Source organism: Bradysia coprophila, assembly GCF_014529535.1.
Source record: "Bradysia coprophila strain Holo2 chromosome X unlocalized genomic scaffold, BU_Bcop_v1 contig_173, whole genome shotgun sequence".
Taxonomy (NCBI): Eukaryota; Metazoa; Arthropoda; class Insecta; order Diptera; family Sciaridae; genus Bradysia; species Bradysia coprophila.
Genome location: NW_023503302.1, coordinates 2,695,332 through 2,718,676, shown reverse-complemented (window position 1 = coordinate 2,718,676; position 23,345 = coordinate 2,695,332). Strand labels below are relative to the sequence as shown.

Here is a 23,345-nt window from a genome sequence, read left to right as displayed (position 1 = left end):
AGATCATAGATTTATACAACAGATAGTATGAGATATTTTCGTGTGGCATCTTGATGTCGCTGCAAACAATAATAATGAACCCCATGAAAAGAGGTTTCGCTCATTTTTTTTTACTCTGATGCTCATCATAAATCTGTTAGTACAGACATCGATATAATATAGGGTAGATTGGTACACACAAAGAACGTTTGTGTGGAAAGATGTATGAATGTAAGCCGTAAGCCATACTTATTTACTTATATTTCAAAATTTTAATGTCCCCTGCCTTTTTGAATGTACCTTTTAATGTCCCTTCGCTTTTTTTGTGATTAAAAATTGTTGTGTGTGCGATGGTGATGTGATATATTTCCGAATTTTCGTTCTTTGTGTGTACAGCTGAATTTTTTTATAAAAATAATTTTGGAAGACAGGCTTGTATGGAAATCCAACATAACAACGAAAAAAAATTTGAATTTCAAAAAATATTTTATAAAAAAAAAATTCAGCTGTACCATGTACAGCCATGTACTACCCTATATTATATCGATGAGTACAGATGGTAGGCAATACTAATGAAATTAAATGGTTACAAATTCTTGAATCCGGTTCATAGCCAATTTTCTCACAGAACGATTACGGAATCGTGTAACTGTTACTGTAAAAAGTGTAATGTTACTTCAGATGTATTCATTATATTATGATACATGCCCTTAACAAACTGTTTCAACTGTTAAACTATTTTGTGACAGTGATTGGTTCTCTTATAGCACTTTGTTTAAGCTACAGCGGCTATAATTTCACTCTGCATTAGAGACAAAATTTGCAAATCAAAAATGGTTAGACTAAAAAAATCGTAAATCGTTGTTCTTTGTACATTCTATGCGGATTCATTGTTGCTTATATTTAGGCCTTCCAAATGTCATGAAGATGAAGATCTTTCATCTTTTGACCATAATAATATTTATAGGACCGAAGAATTTGGTAGGTAACGTAATCATAGAAGCGCCATCCAATATAGCATTATTCGCAAAACATGTTTTAAACAATTGAAGTAAAAGATTTTTGAAAATTCCTCAATCAGAATAATTAACGGACTCGATGTTGACTGTAATGATAAACGAACAAGCTGAATTGCTTGTGAAACTCGAAGCATTATCTGCCATATAAGGGATAAAATCATGAAAAGTCCAATTACTGTGTGATCTTGGTTAGTCCAAGAAGATGAAATCGAAATTTACACCTACGGTTTTGATGATTGTCATTCAGTTACATTTTGTTTATGGCCCAGAACGAGAACGCATGAACAAATGAGCAAATTTCGTTTTGAAATACTTGCTCGAAATCTGTAGAAGTAACGTTCATGGAACTTTATCACTTCTCTGCTAGAAGAAGTCAGAAGAATTCAATATATTTAACCAGAACCATGGAAACTGGCCTGACTCAGGAGAAACAGGAGAAGAATTCAAGATTTTCTAAATAAGAACATTTTGTATTGCCAAAGTATTGTAAGAAGACTAGTTGCCCATGGTGCAAATAGCCAAAATAATATAAAGCGACTATTAGCACTTGGAGTCTATGGTATGTGATACTATAGCTACTTTAGCTACTTCGAACATCAATGAATTCTGTAAGAAATCATAGTCAATAGTTGATAAAGCGGAAAGACGAGTTAAAAAGAAAATTATTTATTAAAACCCAATGCTTTCGGAAATTTATTGAAAAATCGGGATAAATAATGACAGTTGTTTCAGGGGGATTAAGCTCAACTGATTCCTTGTTACAGAAGATTTTGCTTAATATTCAGATAGACAATTCGGCATTCATCCAGAGAACATTAGGTAGAAATAGAGTGGACCGTGTTTTTAAAGGTTGCGCTATTCTCGATTATCATATATAAAATCAGCGTCAATAAATAGTGACAGGAATACAGCTACTCGAGGGATGGATAAACGTAAATTTTGTTCGAACCTTGTTTTTTTTAAACAAATGTTTTCTTGTTTTTTCTTGTTTTTTTCTGTTTTTAAACAAAAAAACATTCACTTTCTTTGGTTTTATTTCGGGTTTTTTGTTTATTTTTTAGTTTTATTGTTTTCTTAAATTTTTTTTTTGGTTTTAAACCAAAAAAATGATGGCTCTTGGTTGTTTTTTTTTTGTTTTTTGTGTTGTTTTTCTATTTTTTCTTCTTTTTTTTTATTAGTTTTCTAGTTTTTTGACCGTTTTTTGTTGTTTATTTTAGTTTTTTCTTTTTTTTTGTTTTTAAAAAGTTTTTGTTTTTGTTTTCGATGGCTTCGAACCTTGTTTTTTTTAGTTTATCCACCCCTCGGAGCTACTGTTAATTTTGGTAACCACCGGCTAAGCATTAGAAGTTACTTCGTAATTATAACTTCTATTAAAAGAGTTGATTTTTAATACAACGAAGTGCTATGCAAAAGGGTTATTACTTCTTCAAAAATGCTTCGAAAAAGGGCCGATTAGGGATGAGAGACGTTCAAAATTATCGATAATATCAATCGAAAGAAGTTATCGATAATCGATTAATCATACAGCCGGGGACAGTCAAAAAAGTGAATTTTTATTCAATACGTGTTTCATCGATTTCAGCTGTTTTGCCATTGCAATTTGTATTGTTAAAACAACTGAAATCGATAAACACGAAAATCATAAAAATGCACTTTTTTGACTGTCCTTGGCTGTATCGTTATCGATAATTTAATAATTATCGATAATTATCAAAATATCGAAATTCGATAATTATCAAAATATCGATTTTTTGATATTTATCTGAATATTCATGATAATATACCGATATATCGGAATATATCGATAAATATCGGATTTTCGAACCGAAATATCGATATATCAAATTATCGATATCTTGATAATTATCGATATCTTGATAATTATCGATTATCGATATTTTTTTGATAATTTTCGCCCATGCCTAGAGTCGATGCTTCATACTACAAAATATTACGAAAATGTAGTGATGTTTCCTTCTACAAAATGTGCAGCATTCTCTCAGTGTACAAATTGTCTCTTTATAATATAATGGCACACTGTGCAAATACCCAAACCAGTGCGAATAGTCTCTATCATTTTGTAAAGTTTCGACCTTCGCTTATCGTTGTTTAAAACACCCGCACAGAATTGGCCATTAGATAAGTTTAGCGAGAGTAAGGTGATCACAAGTACCAGTGTCCATGGATGATTGAGTGGCTCAAATAAATTAAATTGCTCGGTGTACGTTATGTACGTATGTTCATTAATTTAATTTTAACAATTTGGATTAATTTTTTATACATTTTGTTTTGCACACTTATAAACCGGATCACTAAATAAAATTAGAACCCTCGCATATAATGCAAAAAACACTACGAATTTCTGATTATATTCTTTTATGTACACAAAAAAAAACCACACAAATTGAACAGGAAAAAAGGAATGATTCAAAGTTCAGTTTGCTATGGAATACTGATCTTAAAAACGGTTCAATTTTATAACGCCCACGAAGCAAAAAGAAACAAAAAACCAACCGACTCCTTAACCACGGTTCGATGCAACCATATCATCTGGATTGAACATGCCCTAAAACACAGAAGAAAATTCACCTTGTGAGTGAGGACTGCCACCGAGATTGGGGTGAATAACGAATCATCGGATCCATCAATAATTTACCTTCGCACGACGTAGAATCGAATCTTTCGATGAATCGTACGGATGGTCCTTCGATGGAATTTCCAAAACAGCTGGTAAAGCAGCAGTGTGTGCATCGATCACATGACGAATAAGTTCGGCGTAGTTTTGATTGATTAAAATAATGTCAACGTCATCCCGCTTAACAAAGCGCTTGAAGCAATCCTCAATTTCACTGACGGCAGTGTCTGGAATTGGATATTCAGGAAATTGTTTGAATCAAATATTGAATCAGGATTTCAGAAAAAATGTCAGAGTTGGAGTGTAGCCCAACTAATTAGCACTCACTTTTGTCGACAACCATGAAATTGGGATGACGATTTTTGTTGATTTCGCCAACGCCTCCAAGGAGGAAACCAACGCAAGTGTCCTAAATTTTTAATGTTTTTTTTATTATTAAAAAAAATCCTTCTGAGTAATCAACATTCTGTTAGCTCGGATGCAAAATCGATTGTTAACAGTTTGATTGAATTGAATTTTCAACCAAGCGATACGTTTAAATTAACAATTTCTTACCTCATCTCCAATAACTGAAATCAATTTTCCTTTAGCTGCTGAGTGTAAAGCCATTTTAGGATTTTCGATTCGACAGAAAAACACCAATTGAACAATTTTAGTGAAAAAATAACACAGCTGTCACCTGACTCGAAGACGTGACTTTAGACGCTTTAGACAAGAGGGGACAAGAGACATTTTAAACAAACGATTTTATACTGTCGGTGACGACATCTAGTGGAATTGAATGAAGCGAAAATTTACTGCTGATTTCAAATGTATTATTCGTTTGCTATCGCAAAATTGTTTCAACAATTACACCTGTGACACCTCAACATCGGCGTTGGGCTAGAGGTTAGGTTGATGGTCATACTTTTAACGCCCTTTCCAGTGTAGTTAACTAGTCGACTTGCCCTTAGATACTGATAGCAAGAAGGATGGAAGGAAGAAGAAGAAGACTGCTAGTTGCAGAGCTGTGGCTGAAGCTTTAAGCAAACTGAAACTGACGCTGAGACTCTGAGTGAACGGTGGATCGATGGACAAAATTTCATTTCTTACACAGATAATCCGTAGACCCTTTCCACCCCTGTGCGTCTTTCTTAAGACGACAGGTAAAATAGTTATTTCGAACATTAGTCACTATCGGCGAAAAAGTTTCTATCAGAGATATGTAACGTCACGATGTTGCTTAGAAAACTCTCCAGAAGCTACAACACACTGATAACTGCAGTAGAAGCAAGGGAAGAAGGCGAACTGAATTTTGCATCCGTTCAACAAAAGGTTATAGCTGAAATCAACGTCGTTGGGATTCACGTTGTTGTGAATGTGCATTGACTGCAAACTTGAAAGGACTCGATTGATGTTTCTTTAACAAAATGGGTCAATTGGAGAAGGACTCTATGTGGTATGGGTCTTGACTTTCAAAAGTAGAGACAATGAATCGCAAACACATCATTCGAGGCAGCATACATCATAAATTGTGGTTGCTAGACCTGGCTTTTTAGGTCTTTTTTCTTCTAGAAAAAATACCCTATTATGGCTGCTTTGTCTGTCTTTCTGCCTGTTCCACAAATTTGGTAGTTTTGGTAGCTCTCATTCGGTAGTTGGTATTTTTGGTAGTTGGTAGTTTTGGAAGTTAGTAGTTTTGGTAGCTGGATTGATATTCCAAATTGCAGAGCCACTATGAGCAAATCAACGCCAGGCAAATAATAATTGTTTGTTATCTGATAACCGATAGCTCAGAGTTAACATTGCAATTCGAAATTTTAGTAGTTGGTAGACAACTACCAAGGCTATAATTGACTACCAAGCGTAATTTTTGGAGAAGAGATGTTTGCTATTCGAGACTACAGGACGACTGACAAAATTATTCATGCTCGCCTATATAAAGCTTAATTTTTGGTAGTTGACTACCAAACTGGTAGTTGACGACCATGCTGATAGAGATGTGGAAGAGATGTTTACTGTTTGAGAGCTGCACACCGACTGATGAAATTATTTAGGTTGCTTGCCTATTTATAATTCGATAATGTGGTAGTTGACTACTAAATTGGTGAAAGTTGGTGGAGATGTTTATTGTTTAGCATCTGGATATCGACTAATGAAACTATTCTTCCTGCTTGCCTCCAGAAAAAATCGAGAAAAAGAAAAAAAGACCTCACCAGACTTTAGTCGGTCAATTCTTGCTTTCTACCCAAAAGGGCTGCATCTCAGATGGAGCTATGGAAAACGATTGAAAGCATTTTGTAGTTTTTAATAGATTGTTTTTATTCGGTTCTTCTTTCCATTTTCATACAGAAATAAAATATACAATGTGTTCATCTTCATAATAATATTTTTTTGTTTTTTTTTTGTATTACAATAATATCTATACTTTTTAACATATTTTTTCCTTCTTTCATTTACTTTTAGTTTTCTTCTTTCTCTGTATTAATTCTTTCTTTCTTCTTCTTTCTTCTTTAACTTAACAACAATTTCATTTGTTTTATTGTATAATTATATATTGTACATTTTCACATATTTTATTTTCTTCTCACTTATAGATTATGCTCTTACGTAGTGTTGAAAAACAAAAATTGAAAATAAAAATGTAAAAAATAATAATCAAAATTTAATGTAAAAAGGTCGATCTGGCAAAAAAAGTGACTAATTAAAGCGAACAGAAAAGCGAGCACGAAACAAACAGAAATGGTAAATTATAAAAATGAGATCGCTATTTACTCTAATATTTTTCATTCAACTTCTCCAATTTTGATTATCTTTTTTCCTTGAAAATATTTCATTACACATTCATCAAATGAATTTTATAGTTTCCATGGAAGTGGATTCTTGAATTCCTAAAAGGAATTTTTTTAAAAAGAATTTGAAAGAAATTTTATGACAGGTTCTACGCCATGATTTAAAATTGCATCACGGGATGAATCTAGTCCAATATGTTTAAAGTTTTCGATATTGATTGCACATCATGGAAAAATTATATATCAGTAAAATGCATCGCAAAAGCTACCACGGCACAATGCATCATGGCTTTTAGTCTCATCGGACAAGAAGTAGTTATTTTGAATACAAGTAACGAAATTGATTTTTCTTTTTTATTGTAATTTAGTTTTTAAAGGATGGTCATTGAACAATGAACAACAATAACGATAAAATTTCATTGTACAATAAGATTCTATGTAAAGGTTACAATTTTATCATTTCGGCTACAGATGGTCCTTTGTTCTGTTTTCGTAAATCAGCGTGAATGCGCGTGTTCTCTTTGAACCGTTGGTGTAGAGAGGTGTGTTTGAAAACATCGCAAAAACCAGCTGAAGCAAAAGCACAGTGAGCTTAATGATGAATCTCACTGTAATGCTTGTACCGAAACAAATTTTGTTCCACAACTAATGTCGAAAAGTATATGTTATATCGTTACTAAAATGGCACAGGAAAAGTGTTCTTTACGTAATCAAATTATCAAAAAATTTAATTTCGAAAACATTTTCTTATTAACCGAAGGCGAATCAACATTGAAAACTTTACATTATCTTTCTACTTTCACCACAGTCTTCTGTTAATAGAATTTTGTTGCTTTAGAATATAAAATATTTTCGAATCTAGAATTTTGTACAGAGAGTTTATTGGATGTTTAATATCCAAATTATTCGCTATCCAAAATTCTATAGTCTGTGAATATTTTGAGATGGATATTCTAAAATTGAATTCTATTATCCATTGACTGAAACATGTATGCTGAGCTGATGCACACATTCGAAATTATTTATTGAGTATTTTTCTGTTGGAAACAACTGAATCGAACAATTTTTTTTTTTTTTTGTTTAATTAATTGGTTGGTTTGTTCACAAAAAATTATTTTTCATTAATTTTTTGCGGCAGGAAAAAGAAATTAAATTTTTGTTTTGGCAGAAAAATAAAATGCAAAGAAAATATGATTTTAATGGCACTTGCATCACATTTGCTCTAAACTACAAGCTAGGTGAATTGATAAAAAGAGTTTTTTTTACCGACTAACCGACTTTTATTACTATAACCAATGTTTGAAAAAGACATTTTTAAAAGAAAGTTTTTGACACATCTCGTCGTGTTGGACCTGAACAATTATTTACTAACCTAGTCACACGTTTTTGCTACATATGATGATCCTAGGACTCCTAGGGAATGCTTATAATTTTGAATAAATTTTATTTCGAATAATCAGCCCGTGAAGAACCTTCACTGAAGGTAAGCTTCTATGAACTTCTATACACAGACGAAGTAAGAGTTATTAACTACCATCATCAATCAAACTGCAGAATTGAGTAGTTTCGACAGAATGTTATTTATGACGTCTGCTGCGAAAATTTCATTCTCTAAGTTCATTTTCTTCAAAAGCTGCTGATGCCGGTTGTTCTATTAGCACATTAAATTCTAAAAAAAGTGGACGCTGCTATAATGACAGTCATCGTGTTTCTAACAGACCAAGCATTACACTAGCAAATAATGTCTAAACTTCCAGTTTTGACCTGAACGATTTTGTTTCGTTTGAAATGAAACCATTTTTGTTTTGTGTGATAATTTTACTAAAGGTAGGGTAAATTGAAATGATCGACCATGAAGATTTTTAGCGTATCGTGATTTGAAAACGAGTATAGAACTAAATAACAAGCTTTCGGTCGATTTGTATAACATTCAAAATGTTTTTTCGGTGTATTGAGCTTGCGCGCGCACATTTTTCTTCGAAGTCGAGCTTATACGTGTGCATCGGAACTGTTTTCAGATAATAAACCTAACAAATGCAATATAAACAGTTCGAATGGGCGTATGTAAGACTATACTGGCCTTTAAATCTGGATACACTCAGAGTCGATCATTTTAATTTGCTTCCACTTTAAGAGACGCTGGTAAGGGGATGTTATTGCAAAATGTCTACAAAGTGCCGGTTTCGGTAATTTTTATTATACATTCATTGAGATCTCATGTACAAAATCTCATAAATTTTTCGTTGTAACTGGATGCAATGTTAGAAATAAAATGTTTCGGAATTAGAAATAAAACAAATTCAATGCGAAATCAACAGACAACTTAAATTCAATTTTGTGATAGAGACTAAAATGCAAAACAATTTTTTTTTGAATAACAAGAGTTAAAATAAAATGCCTTAAAAACAGATGCAATAACCACCAATATATTGTATTGTGACTTAATATCACCACATCATTCCATTCATTTTTAAATCTAATACTTGTCATCGATCACATTATTTTCATTTTTTTTTTTTTTACAAAAAACATCACTTTTCCTAAAGCATTAATGAATAAAATCCCTTTCTTCCTCACATACAATTTAATTTTCAAGAAAAGAAAAAATTATAACCAAAAATACGACACATGGTTGATGATATAGATGAAAAAAAAAATGTAAAAGAAAACTTCAGTTTGATTATAGTGCAATTGAGTCAATTTGAATCTTTCATTTTTCTTAACAATCATTTTGAAACCGTTGAGTTGAGTTTTAATATTTCAAATTTCGTTCAAAACAAAAACGAAGACACAATGATATCTTCTGAATTGTAAATTTCATTTACTCGTAGCATCCACCAAAAAACTAGTCATTATACGTTGACAATAGCGGTTCGTTTTCGCAAGTGATGGCTTGGAGATTGTCATTTTGATTAGTGTCGCTGCATCCCTCGTGTCTTTGGCTCGGACCGCATACGCCACACTCGTTGAAATAAGAATATCCAAGCCAATATGTAGTCTATTGTTACAGTTCTTAGGGATATTGAAATTATGCCAGGATCAAGACTAGAGCAACCTTTAATTTAAAGATGGACCAAGGCATTTCAACAAAGATTTTTTTAAATTTTAATTTGAAATGAAATCTTTCTTGTGACACTGTCACAAAGACCAATCTGTTAAGGAAGGAATTTAAAAATAACACTACCAAACGCGTATGCTCAGCTAAGTAGACACTAGATTGAAAAGTTGTGTAGTCGTTCACATAAAAGAATTGAATTCCGCAGCTAATAGAACTGAACTGATCATAACTTTCGACAAAATAAAAAGATGTGTTTTCGTCTTGCCTCACATCACTAAGACTTGTTAATGTTGCATCCCTATGACTATTTTAAATACCAGACCCAACGCACTTCAAGCATGAGTGGACAGTGTGTCACACAACTGTATCACACTGTAAAAAATCATTTCATACAAAATAGTACTCTATTTGGCAGCTGTCGACTATGACCACTCTTGCTTGAAGTGCGTTGCCAGACCCCGTTATGATATAAAAATCGCCATGGTCCATTACATTCTTGTCTGACAGATTGAATTTTTTAAGATCGTTTTTGCTGGTAATGCCAAATGAAAATTCATAATTTGATTTGTTCGAAAACTTTGCATTTTCGGTAAACATGACCCATTGGTGGCTTCTTCGTGAGTGGCTCTTTTTGTATAATATTGTTTATCATTTGGAAAAAGCACTTTCGGTTAATTAAGGAGGATACAACGAGAGTTTTTCTTTTCTTTCAACGTTGAACGTTTCGATGATTTCTCTACAACAATTTTAAGGGTATTTTGCATAATATTTTTTTCTTTAACATTAATGGGACTTTTGCGAAACATTTCTACATTTCTAAAACCAACGAAACATAGGTGACAACATATTAAGAGCAACATACCACTTAAAAAGAGTATACAATCAAAATCAAATTTTATTGATGATACTATGTCCACACTAAACTACAACACTAAAAAAATAATTATCAATTCGATGGTTCGAATTCAACAGATTTGCGTTTTGTTTGTCGCGGATGAGGCATAAGTGGTATGAATTTTACAAATTACAACATCGATTTATAGTTGACATAATATCGACACTTAAACTTAAACACAAATCATTTTCTCTGTGTAAATTTAATTTAGCAGGGAAGTTTCTTTTTCTTTTCTTCTAGTTTTGGTTGGCTGAGACGCATCTTTTTATTTAATATTTAAGCGGCATTTTGTTTCATGTGACATTAAAAATGTATTTATCAACTATTACGCATATCATTTTGATTGGTTTCTTCATTATAGGTTGTGATTAGTTGAAGAGCAGCATTTTTGGTACACCGAGTTATAAAGGTATTCCCCATTTTGTCGAAATACGCAGCCTCAAGTCTCAAATTGTAATGTCTTTCGAGCCGTGATACTTTTCATTTCGACAAATTGAAGAGATCATCTCACTCGGGTACTCAATCCTTTTTCTCTTTTTTTTTTAAATTTATTTAAGCATCCTACATGTATATTCTATACAAATTTAAACGGAAAGGGCATACAATTAAGTAGTTTCTTCGATATATATATATAGTTAGTTTACATTTTATAAACGTTAGAACAGTTGAACTAGGTTTACTGCATCTAAACAAAATGTTTAATGATGGTCGAAATCGCTTCCATGAAACGTATCTTTCAGACGTCTAGGAATACTCGGAAGAAAGACTATCGATTAGTTCAACAACTTCATCTCAAGACAAGCCTGCACCAATTTTTCCCTCAGAAATTATTTTATTTCGTGTTGATACATCGTAGATCTTAAGACGGGGCGGACTGGCTATCAAAAGGCAGATAGGGTGCCAAAGGGAAACATTTATTCCGAATAGGAATTTTAACTCAAAAGAGCAGAAGCGCAATCGACCTTGCCAGATTTCACCATATAACCAGTCCGCCCCTGTCTTAAGTGTTTCTCAGTGATCACAAAGTTTGTCCAAAGTACATATAATTAAGATATAACTTCTCGGCAGACAACAAATCGCATACCATTAGCAGGCATAGAGAATGATTTCGATCCGTCTATGATAGAATGGAACATCGTTCGGTGAAATTTGGTCTTATTTTTGATATAATCTCTGCATTACGCAACTAGGCAGGCATGGTTGTTTTGGAAAGATTGCAACAGTTTCGGTTAAACAAAAATCTGTTTCTGTGTTCACACGCCCTATTGCCGTAGTCCTAAACGTAGCCGAAAATTATCCAGATCATCGCCACCGATGTTTTGAAATTTACTTGATTACTGCCAGAAATTTCAATGTTACTCGATATGCACTTTTGCTTTACATGTCAGGAAAAATGATCACACACAATAAGTTTTCTTTCAATTTGTTATTTATGCGCATGACTTTAATGTTGAAACATTTAATAAAGACGTGATTCATCATCATGATGACTCATTGTAACCATCTGAAGAACAGTAGTTATCGCGAGTGAAAATTGTCGGTCTCGTGATTCATTTATTCGACTGAATTGAATTTTGGATTTTTTTCTACGCATTTTTTTCTCTGTGGATTTTACTAAATTATGTCAAACATAATATGGCAGTCTGATAAATTAAGCGATATAAACATGATGACCCATTATGCTAAAATAAAATGATATAAAAAAAAATCAACAAAAATGCTGATGATCACTTCAGGACCGTAGCTAGAGTATATTCACTTCTTAGGTCACCATTTGTTTTACAAGTTGTTCCATGGCTAAGGATATCTATTTTGAACCGAGTAATCGATGGGACCACGATTTGATGACGTTATGGAGGAGTAACATTTACTCAACTGTTATAGAAATGTTTTGGAATTAGAACAAATTATAACGGTTGAATAGTTGTTTTTGGTCTTCTCAACTGTTGAACATCAAAGTACAAATTAGTTGGTACCATAAAGTTGAACGTGTCTGTGCGTTACCATCCTGATATTAAGAGCACAGATTTCAAAGCGAAAATTTTCACACCCGTCACAGTGTGAGGCTCACACACCTAGAACCATTTTAATAATTTTCCATAAATGATGTTGTAAACAGCTCTGAAGTATTTGTTAGTCATGAGGGCTCATAACAAACCAGTAGTTGATCTTAAGGTCCTCGAGGAGCTCTAACTACTTAGAAGCCCTAATAGAAATGGTTGCTATCGAAGCTGTTGCTATGGAAACAACTGCCATGAAAACCATACACAAACCTCTCCGTTTCGATAATAATGGAAATTTCAATGTTTCGAAATTAAAGTTGTCATGAAAATCTGACAGGATTAATATTATGTGAAAAAGAATATATTCAGTTGTGGATGTCCCCCAATTATGTCATTCAACGGTAAAATGTTTTCTTAAAACATCTTTCTTCCTCAGAAAAAAATCAACTAACGGCTAATCACTTAATTGTTCGGGGTCCAACTAACGCAACTTTTATAAACGGTTCCGCGTTATTCTGCGTTCAAAAAGAAAAATCGCTAAAATTCCGACTTTGAAAAATAGTCGGTCACACCTCGCTCAAAATCATGTTTCTCTTTTCCAACTACGGTTTTGGATCACTTTGGTCGTTCGTTCGGTTTTTTGTTAGATAAATTATTTTGTGATAGGATGCAATAAACCTTTGTGAACAGCGCAAACGTTTGAGGTTCAAGGGTTTTTTTTTTGTTTTCTCATTAAAAAAAAAAGAAGAAATTGGTATAATTCTTATCATTTTGATCAATATTATTCATTATATATAACTAATTTATCGTTTTCCATTTTTTGTTTCATTTTCTTTTTCTGTTTATTTCACATCTTCTTTTACAATTAGGGGGATTTTATCATTAAGGAAGATCACAATGATTGATTATTTCACAATTCAAAAACTATAATATTTAGAAAAAAGGAAATTTATAAAACTCAATTTTTTACCTTTTTTCCATATTTTTCCTTTTTCTTCTTTTTAATTTTTTTAAAAATCATTTTTCCTTTCAATTCATTTCGACTTTTCCATGGCCATGATTATTGTGATTACAATTTTTCTGACCGGACTTTCGACACATCTCATCATCACATATCACTGGTGCCGACCATCGACGCTTTTTCGAAAAAATTGCATCACTGCCATTACATTCAGCCATTCGATATATGGTAGATACGGATGTATGTTTCGACGCAACTGAATTGCATGTCGTTGCCATTGCATTACTACCGCTGATATGTTGATGATTAGATTTAATGGACCCATCGTCCGTATGCATGTTACGTATTAAGGATGTATGATGATTTGTTGTTACCTGATGGCGACGTTCATCATTTAAATTGTTCGTGGTATTTGCTAGCATACTAGCTGCATTTATGGCTGCATTCATCGATGATGTATTTAGGTATGATGCATAGAAGGCGAGCGATTGATGACAATCGAATGGTGGTACGGGTCGACTAGTTACGGTTGTACCAGTAGCCGTTGTCGGAGTCGTTTCCGGCTTTTTCGATAAATTTTGTGGTATTTGGTTTGAGTCATCGTTATGGTAAAATGATTGTGGTGCAGTGGATGTTGCAATCAGTGGTGAAGTGGGTTCACGCGGTGTTAACGAGATGCAAACATCACCCACCCGTAGACGTTGGCATTTCAAACCGAACGCCTGTATTGATCCCTCCGGGTTACATGAGGCCCAGCCATGACCATAAACGAAAAACGGATGCTCAGCAGTTGCGTCCATGTCGAACTGAAATGAACGGAAAGACATTCGCTTTAATTTTTTTTGTTTGGATATTCGTACCGAAAATAAAACGATAACACAACAACAGTACATTTATTGAGCAATTAGTTCAAGTTTTCCCTGGAGGGTAATTTTTTGTGTGCAGCAAAAATTATGTATAATGGCCAACAAGTTATGCAAATGCGTCAAAATCATGTTTACATTTGATTAAAAATGGTCTACGGTCTCGTGTACAATCTTTTTTTTTGTTGTACTTAACAACTGACGCTTGACTTGATATAATTAGTGCATTATAATCACATTTTCTATGATACCTTTCACACCTCGTAAATAACATATGGTCTATTATGTCTACCTAAATGCCTTTTACTGTATGTTAAATACATTTTCGGTCGGTTTTGCAGCCTTAATTATGATAAAACCATTTTAATTTCGAAACACTCGTACAGTATAAGTTTGTACCGAGTGCGGAACATCGAAAGGAGATCAATTTTATCGTGAAATACATGCAACAATCTACCAATTCAGAATTTTTGAAACGCCACTGTGCTTTCTGTGAGTCGTACCTAGCCCGAAACGGAAGCATTTTCTGAGTCCTTGCTAATCACCGGCTAATTACATTCTCAAGTTGATTTTCTGGGGCATAAAAAAAAAGAAATTTGGGTTAGGTGCTTGCCAGGTTCGGCCTGGGACACAAATGTATAGGCGATGTCTCTGATGGGCATTTCCATTTTTTATATAAAGAAAAGGTCTTTGGGTAGCCAGTGCTCTCCTGTGCGTCTCTCAGATAATAGTACTTTATATCTGCCAGTGCCTATGCTCTACTTATGCATTGGCGCAGGCTACGTCGATGTAACCCTCTTCCGTGTTGAATATAATAAAAATTCGCAGAACGATAACATTTTCAAGTTAAATTTTCAAATTAAATTGACAAGCAAATATTTTATTAAGATTATCTACCATGGACTTTTCAACAATGTCCTAACCATACTGATAAGAAGTGACTCAGTTTTTGGTTCATGATTTTTGTAAGAAAATATTGAACGTTCTGAGCACTGACATAAGATTATTTTTTGCTCGATTTTTTGTATGTAATTAATCAAAAGTTATAGTGTGTGGGCGCACAGGAGAAGATATAAAATTTGTCAACATTGAAATTAATTGAATTTCTCTACCATCGAAAATAATTTAGTCAAAATAAGGAATGTGTTACATTTTATCACCATCACATGAGCTGCATGAGCACATTATTTGCCACTTATAGAGAAGAAATAATTTTTATTTCTGATTCATCCAACAAAATGGGGATGATATCAACATTTACGATTATAAATTAAAACATTTTGTAAATGACAGAGGAGAGAGGAATCACATTTTAGGGTAGTTAAATATTCTACAAAACGTCCAGAAAAAATAGTGAAACGAATTCACAATTCGAATTCACGAACCAAATCACTTCTCACTTCAGACATGTAAGAGTGTTAGAGCACAATAATTTTAATATTCGTCTTGAATTGATCATTGTATGTTGCCATATTATTATCCAATTATTAATCTAGTTAAACGTGTACGTGCACATTCCACTCTTGCAGAGATGATGAAGCATTATGAGATTTCAACGATTGAACATATCGTTTGTAGTACCTTACCCGAGGGTATTATTGACTTTAATGTTAAATAGACGTCTTGTTGGAATAGGTCACATTTAAAAAATAGAATTTTCACCAATTGTACCAAACTGTTTTCTGAAACCAATAATTGCACAGGATGCCGTTTTGCTTCCATCGCTCATGGTTCCAGTTCGAATTCATCACAAAGCAATTATCATACTGTGACGAGAGTGGAGGGATCGTCAACAAAAGTTTTGACAGCTTAAACGAAATATGTGGAAAGTTCAACTCATTTACATTCTGTGACTTTGAATTTGATATATCAAATTTTGTTCCTTGACGTTGTGTCTCAAGCCAGGAACATATTAGCTATGTCACTTTCGATTCGTAATTAACCAGATTTCAAATGATAACACAGGTGTAGTATATGTAATACTATGGCTGAATGACCCATATAACTTAGTGTCATATTATTTAAATCTTTCGTTTACAATGATCACTGACTCGATTTTGTCGAGATGTAGATCATGTTGTCTTCTACATTTTTTTTACATTTGTACAAATATCATCATAATGGCTTTGTGGGTCTTTGACCCACTGAGATCTAGGATCACTTTCTAATAAAATCATACTGCAGTCGCGTTATGCAAAATAGTGTTGGATTTCGTGGCAATACTTATTATTCGACGAAACAAAACTTTTCAGAGATCATTCTGCGGAACATTTTTTTCGGACAAGTAGTGAAAAACAGCACTGTGAGAGTGAATTCCCTTAATTTCACAAGGTTCTGTGGGGGACTTTAGAGAATATTTGGCAGACGCATTTCTAAAAATGTTAGACCCTTGTCTTAACAGTTCCTACCGTATTCTCATTTTCCACAACAGTGCGTACGAGTCCACCGATAATTGTCACAGTCAATTATGCCTTCTGTTGAATTTTAATATTATTTTTCTCGTTTGAAAAGTAGCGATTCTATTTATGGTAAAATTTATGATTTTTCTCCGTTCTTCGTTTCTGTTTTGTATTTACTTTTGTTTTTACAGTCATAAAAGTACTCATGGTCCATACCCATTTCTATAATAATCCAAAGTCAACGAGTCAACGTATAATGTATCCACATCCACAATATCTTATATAAACTTTACATTGTATCCATCATAGTGTTAAGGTTAATAAGACTAAGCAACGCTGTGTTTGTCAGAAGGGATTTTTTATTTCGTTGAAATTCTAGATGATTACATCACCATTATAATACGAAAGAGAAAAAAAAAAATTGGGCTCGTTGAAGAAAAGCTGAGTTATTTGTTATGCCTGAAAATTCATTACCATTTTTCATAATTTATATCATGGAAAAAACGAAATGAAATTTAATCGCCACAAATGTTTCACGCATCACTTGTATTTTGAATATTTTAAGTGATATTTTTCAAAGATAACACGCAGTTAAGCATTAATAATTACATGATTAAAAAATGAATTATTAAAAAAAAGAAAAGAAAGAAGAAAAAAAAGCAGAAAAATGTACATGTGATAATTGAATCGACCGGCCTCTCAGTGACGAAAACTGAACAGATAAGGCGAGAAAAATGAAGTCCACTGATTTAACCTCTCAGAAACGGGGAAGTCATCTGTTATCGGCAACGTTGACCAAAATAAGCAATTAGCTCCACGGAGCATTCCCCTATAAAATTGCCGTTTCTAAGATCATTCGTTCGTCTTGTCCAAATAAAAAGTCATCAAAGAACCGTTGTTGTGTATTTGCAAAAAACGGAACAAAAACTTTTATATTAGATATGTTGCAAAGTAATAGTTCTTCTAAAAAGTTGCAGACAGTTATTGAAACGTTTGGTTGATTTACCTTGAATTGATTGATTTAGCATGTTTTTCCTAGTTTTCAAACTCTGTATTCCTTGCCTCTGATATATTGTATACTATTGGGGTCCCCTAGGAGTCGTTTACCATAGGACATGCACTTCTCTTAGTGCCAGTAGATTTAAATCAACAATAAATCGATAAATATACATTCTGTTAAGAGCAATCGACAGTTCGTTATTGTAGCATACATCAGGGCATTTGTTTCATATCTTTTTAAAAAAATCCTTTTTGAAAAATTTAAAACCGCAATACCAACCACCAACCACTTGTTTAAAACGAGAATATACATGTCTTGGGGACAAGGAAGTTTCTCGTGATTTGGCTCCTTTGCATGAAACGTTGTGTACAATAGATTTTGGACGATTTCGCGAATTGTAGCCCGACTCAATAAAATGGACAGTTTGCCGAAATTTGTACAAAATGCTCACTTTTCTAAGAACTTGTTCAAATGACATAAAAAAGTTGTTTTTTTATTCAAAGCTACAATCGCTAAATCAAACTGTAGTGCATACGTTATTTTGCACCAGCTGGTCACATACAATTCCAAATGGGACCAGCTGGTGCAAAATAACTTATGCACACCAGTTCGGTTTAGCGATTGTAGGACTTTTAAACTTTTGTAGTTGGGTTTTCGGTTTGACATTTTTCAAAAATAATTTTTTTGACGGGATTTCGTCCGAAATACGCTGAAATGCGATGTAAGTAATCGACAGTAGATCTTAAGTCAAATATGAAATTAGGGAATCCATATTAGCCGCTCTTGTTCTTTCTTTTGTCTTCATAAAATTGTGTTGTTTACAAGTTAAACCTTTAATATTTACAGCTATTGGTGGACATCTTCAGAGCCAGCTCCTCAATGACTGTTAATACGACGATATGACCCAATTCAATTGAAAATGTGTACTTTTCCTTGATGATAAATACAATTCTAATTAAAGTTGTTGCTCAAATCGAAATGGAATTTTGATTTATTTTAATCCGTTAAGAATTGACGTTCTGATGAGAAACCCGAAAATACTCTTGCTTATAAGATCGATTTTTTTTTTGCTTAAAATTCTTAACTGAAATTATCATTAAAAACATTTTACATTCCAAAAACGTAATTACCGTGACCCTAACCTGAGAGCTATGTTCGTATTATTGGGTCAGAAAAACCGATATATTTTTTTCATTCACTACTCAATAATGAAACGCAACTGACGATCGTTCGAATCATCCGAATCAAGGTACACAAGAACCAATTTTTCAGAGATGAAATTCTTTATAAAAGATAAGTAAGAAAAAAAAATTAATTATTATTTGAGCCTCATAGAATATTATACAACTTTCAATGGGAGCATTCAACACACAAATCAACATAATCACACATCGTCGTCGTCGTCCCTAGCAATCCAGTTTCGATTTTTTTTTATATTATTGTCGGTTGGTACAGAAAGAATGATTCTCTATTTGGGATTTCAAAGAGCTATTCATGTAGAGAGTGCCTCGTCAAAACGTGAACGAATACAAAGATTTGATGTAATCGTACAGAGAGGAGGGGTAAAAATCTTTGGAATTTTATTATTAAACAATTATAGCATTATCCACACCTTAAAAGAGTAAAAATAATCACATCGTCTAATTAAACCCGAAAACTCATTGATCTGAAATCTGAACATAAGACATAATTTGTGGATTATGCGTATAGAGCTCATTTTATTACAATTTTTTTTTACTCCCAATATTGAAGTCTATATGAAGATATTGGCTACTTTGTGCCGGTACACCCGTGAAACCCATATACACCCAATATAGGTATATACGAATTCAAATCCAATGTACACGATTATAATTTCGACGGAACAAAAGAATAACAGACATTCTTAATACGAAACAGGTTTAAAATCTAGCTGGAACGAGACGAATGGAAGCAACAACAAAAAAAAAGTGTATGGTCAAAACATTTTCACAAGAAAATTTAGATTTTTGTTTATAAGAGGAGAACAGGTCCCAAAATATAATAACACAAAAATAGCTTACAAGAGTAATTCCTCGTCTTCTTCATTTTTTTTTTTTTGGTTCTGTTCTGTTCCACTCTTGAAAAATATGTTTGTTTATACAGAAATTTGTCATTAATATTCTTTCGGGTACCGCATTCTTTAAATTAAAACATTTTAATCGTATGACAGAGCTGTGTAACTAGAACATCACAATAATTTACCGGGTGGGCTGGAATTCCGTCAATTCGGAATGCTTTAATAGAAATCAAATTTAAAAATCAAAACGTTGGCAAAAATTCACATGAACTCGACGAGAGAGACAAAAAAGAGTTCAATGTTGTCGATCTCTGCACGTTATTTCTATTTTAGCCGAATACCGGTTACAGTCAAATCCATTCAGCCCGGTATCAAATAAAAATTTCAAATTGTTTGTGATAAGTGATAATCCAAAACAAATTGGAAATTTTTTTTTATCTAAATTTTGAATAAATTTTCTTTGCCACAATACACAATTGTGACACCCAATGAGTTGTTTGATTCGGATAATGCGGCAGTATACAAATGTACAACGTTTGTATTGATTTGAATTTTTTATCATTGCAAATGGAGTGACGGATTTTCATTCAGTAAGCGAATCGTACGTATGACTATGTGTATTCTTAACAGCTGGTGAAAGCGGATAGTAAAATTAAAATATTTGAGAACTGTTTCGAATTGTCTGTGTTTGCCAATAAGATAATAAACCAACAAAATTGAGTAAGAGTTTCGTCATTACGTCATATGTTATATTACCAGAAAAAGTAGACTTTCGAAACTCGATCGAAAATTTTCCACTGTTACCGATAATTTCGCTAAAACCGCCTAATCTATTTCGCCCATCCCATATTTGAACTCAGGATAGCATTTAGTAGGGATTTTAAAGGAATTTGAATGAGTAGGCACAATGCAAACTGTATTTACAATCGAGGAATTAATTAAATTTCTATGCATGATTTGCATACATGCTATTGTTTGTATAAGTAGTGTATTTTAGCCGGTTTGCTCATTACAATGCATCGCAAATTTTATTTTACATGTTTGCTTGAAGGAGCACTCCTTTCGATGCATGTAAACTTTAAGATCCTCGGGATAAAAATGAAATAGATTGCCATAAGAGGTCGCAGGCCGAGAATGATAACGCACATTGTGTGTCCGAAAAAAACCATTTATCACTCACTCTTTTCTCAGTAAAGGCAACACAAGTTTGCTGTTCGTCACTGAGTCGAATGGACTTCAACGAAGTGTGCCTCTGGGGAGCTGAATAATTCGTTACGTACTTATCTCGTCAAATCATTTCTTTTTTGTTGATTTGCCTTGTCGTCTAAAATACCTATTACATTACTGCAGAAATATTTTTGTTTATCGTTTAGATTGATTTTGCCTTCGCTGCACGATGAAATCTCCTCTTCGAAGATAAACAAAATTTGCCTGCAGATGCACAACGTAATAACACGGATGTTCAGCGAAAACAAAATTTAAAACCGATTTTTCCTATACTTTTGAGCCTGGCGATGCCAATAATTATTTATGGAAAACAAATGCGACCCAACTTTCCAGATGTAACAAACATGAGAGTTTTTAAACTCAAGTCAAGTGACTTTCTTAAGAAGCGAAATATTCGCAGGTAATTTTTTCAGCTAAGTTGTGATGTGTATGTCGACCACTTTTCTTTATTCGCTTGCAAAAGATCAGGTTATAATTCTAAGTACTAAATGTTCATTAAAATTTTAGATTATGTTAATTGTCCTAACAGATCGACAGTGCCATACAGAATGGTTGGAGGGATTCTTTTGAAAAACAGCCTACCGGAATCGGACGCATTTTCCAGTGGACTTTTTGTGTTTAAAATTCATCGACACTGAAATATGTGCAGTTAAAAAAACCGACGACTTACACTGTTCTTACTGAAATTTCGCGTGGTACACAAAACGTTCATGGTCTTTTAGGGTGTCATTTGACAGGTAATTTAATGTGCTTTTGGGCCAAATAGGGTCTTATGTGGTTTGGATGCATCTACGATGAAATAGAAGTTGAAATGTTTAGGTGTACACATTTCATCATAGATGCATCCAAACTTCATAAGACCCTATTTGGCCCAAAAGCACATTAAATTACCTTTCAAATGATACCCCACACGAACATGTACGTTTTGTATACCTCGAGAAATTTCAGAATGAACAGTGTAAGTCTTCGGTTAAAAACTTCAACTGCACATATTTCAGTGTCAATGAATTTTAAACCCAATAAGTCCCTATTCAGCTCAATAGTACGTGTGATTACCTTTCTAATGACACCCCACACGACCCTGTACAGCTCGCGTAACTGGAGAATTTTTTGTAAGAAAAGTGCAAGTTTTCGGTTTTTGATCACCTTTTACCAGCCACACAAACTTCGAAGAATTTTTTTGAAAGTGGTTTTGGCTTCTAGGGTCGAATACCTTTCTAGGGACATAAAAAAAAAGTCTACTGGAAAATGCGTCCGATTTCGGTAGGTTGTTTTTCAAAAGAATCCCTCTTGAATACGACTCCAGCCAACAACTGGTTTTGCTGCGATCTCTTCACATTTTTTTTTAAATTTGTTTTAAGACTTTATCAAGTACCGATACAACTTTTCGCTTACAATTTTTCGTTCTAGACCTTCCATTCAATTTGATTTCTCACACACATTTTATCTACTTTTTCGTTCTTGTTCTGAACGTCCAATTGACCATTCAAATGACCTTGATGGTTGCAACAACAACAACGACAACATCAACAAAACAAGAGAGCTCTACAAAAATAAAATAATCTTCTTTTTTTCGAAATCAACAAAACAAGTCACGAATGCAAACCAGAAACCAAGAGTAGTCATCTTTTATATACATTTTTCATTTTCAGTCCAGTGTGTGTGCATTCCTTATCATATTTCACAACTAAAATTTTCATTAATCATCCAAAACACGTACAATACTCGTATCAGAAAATCATCCATTTCAGTGTTTCATTCCGTGTTTTGTTTTTGTATGCATTTTATGTGATGTTTCATACATATCTTACACATATTTGGTTCGGTTATAAGGTGTATTAGGTTGGTTACAACGAAAATAATAAAAAAAAAACTTTTGTAACAAAATACAGTACATGGAAACGAGGTAAAATAACGCATTGACCAGAACGTACGATACATAAATGAAACACCATCCATAATTTTGCACAAACAATAAAACGAACAAAGAACTTTAATTGACTGTCATTATATGCAGATGCTAACAAAAATATTTCATGTACAATCCCAGACTCGACACGACAAGATCTCACTCGATGCAAACATATCAAATTCTTGATCGGATTGGAATTGACTACATTTCGGGATGCAGACATCTCGTTGGCATGTCAAAAAGAAAAAAATAAATATATTCCACCGTTTTGTAACTGTCGCGACGATCACACGGCTTTGCCAAACATGGCTAAAGCGACGATGGTGATTGGTGATCCATCACCAATTGATTAAAAAAAAAGGAAAAAGAAACAAATTAAAATTGCTTGTAACATTTAAAGTAGGATACACTGGATGCATTGTGTGACTGAAGTCAATTTTTTTTTATCGTTGAAACTCTCTTGTTCACATACATGGGAGTTTGCCATTTTTCATTTCCTCGGGAGGATGTGTATTTTTAGTAAAATAATGAAAATAATTGGTTGGGTGGACGATGGGATGCTCTTTGTCATAATAATAATAACAA

At 33.4% G+C, this 23,345-nt stretch overlaps 2 protein-coding genes and 1 long non-coding RNA gene across 7 annotated transcripts in view; 1 reads left to right on the top strand and 2 right to left on the bottom strand.

Moving 5' to 3' along the window:
* The first annotated feature begins 238 nt into the window (after nt 1–238).
* LOC119068152 lies at nt 239–10,729 on the top strand. Its single transcript, XR_005086097.1, has 3 exons — nt 239–304; nt 9,630–9,633; nt 10,719–10,729. It is a non-coding gene; the product is annotated as an uncharacterized LOC119068152 (long non-coding RNA).
* On the bottom strand, nt 3,221–4,348 carry LOC119068151 (V-type proton ATPase subunit F). Its single transcript, XM_037171623.1, has 4 exons — nt 4,189–4,348; nt 3,961–4,042; nt 3,655–3,860; nt 3,221–3,564 (listed from the first exon to the last, which is right to left on the bottom strand). The coding sequence occupies exons 1-4, from the start codon at nt 4,240–4,242 to the stop codon at nt 3,520–3,522; spliced, it is 387 nt and encodes a 128-aa protein (XP_037027518.1). The 5' UTR covers nt 4,243–4,348; the 3' UTR covers nt 3,221–3,519.
* A 2,647-nt stretch (nt 10,730–13,376) lies between the features above and the next one.
* The window catches only part of LOC119068144, a 50,590-nt gene continuing 40,621 nt past the window's right edge, over nt 13,377–23,345 (bottom strand). For all 5 annotated transcript variants that reach the window (XM_037171607.1, XM_037171608.1, XM_037171609.1 and 2 more), the window contains one exon: nt 13,377–14,127. In XM_037171607.1, coding sequence (XP_037027502.1) covers nt 13,390–14,127 — 738 coding nt within the window. In that variant the 3' untranslated portion in view covers nt 13,377–13,389. The remainder of the gene's footprint in view (nt 14,128–23,345) is intronic.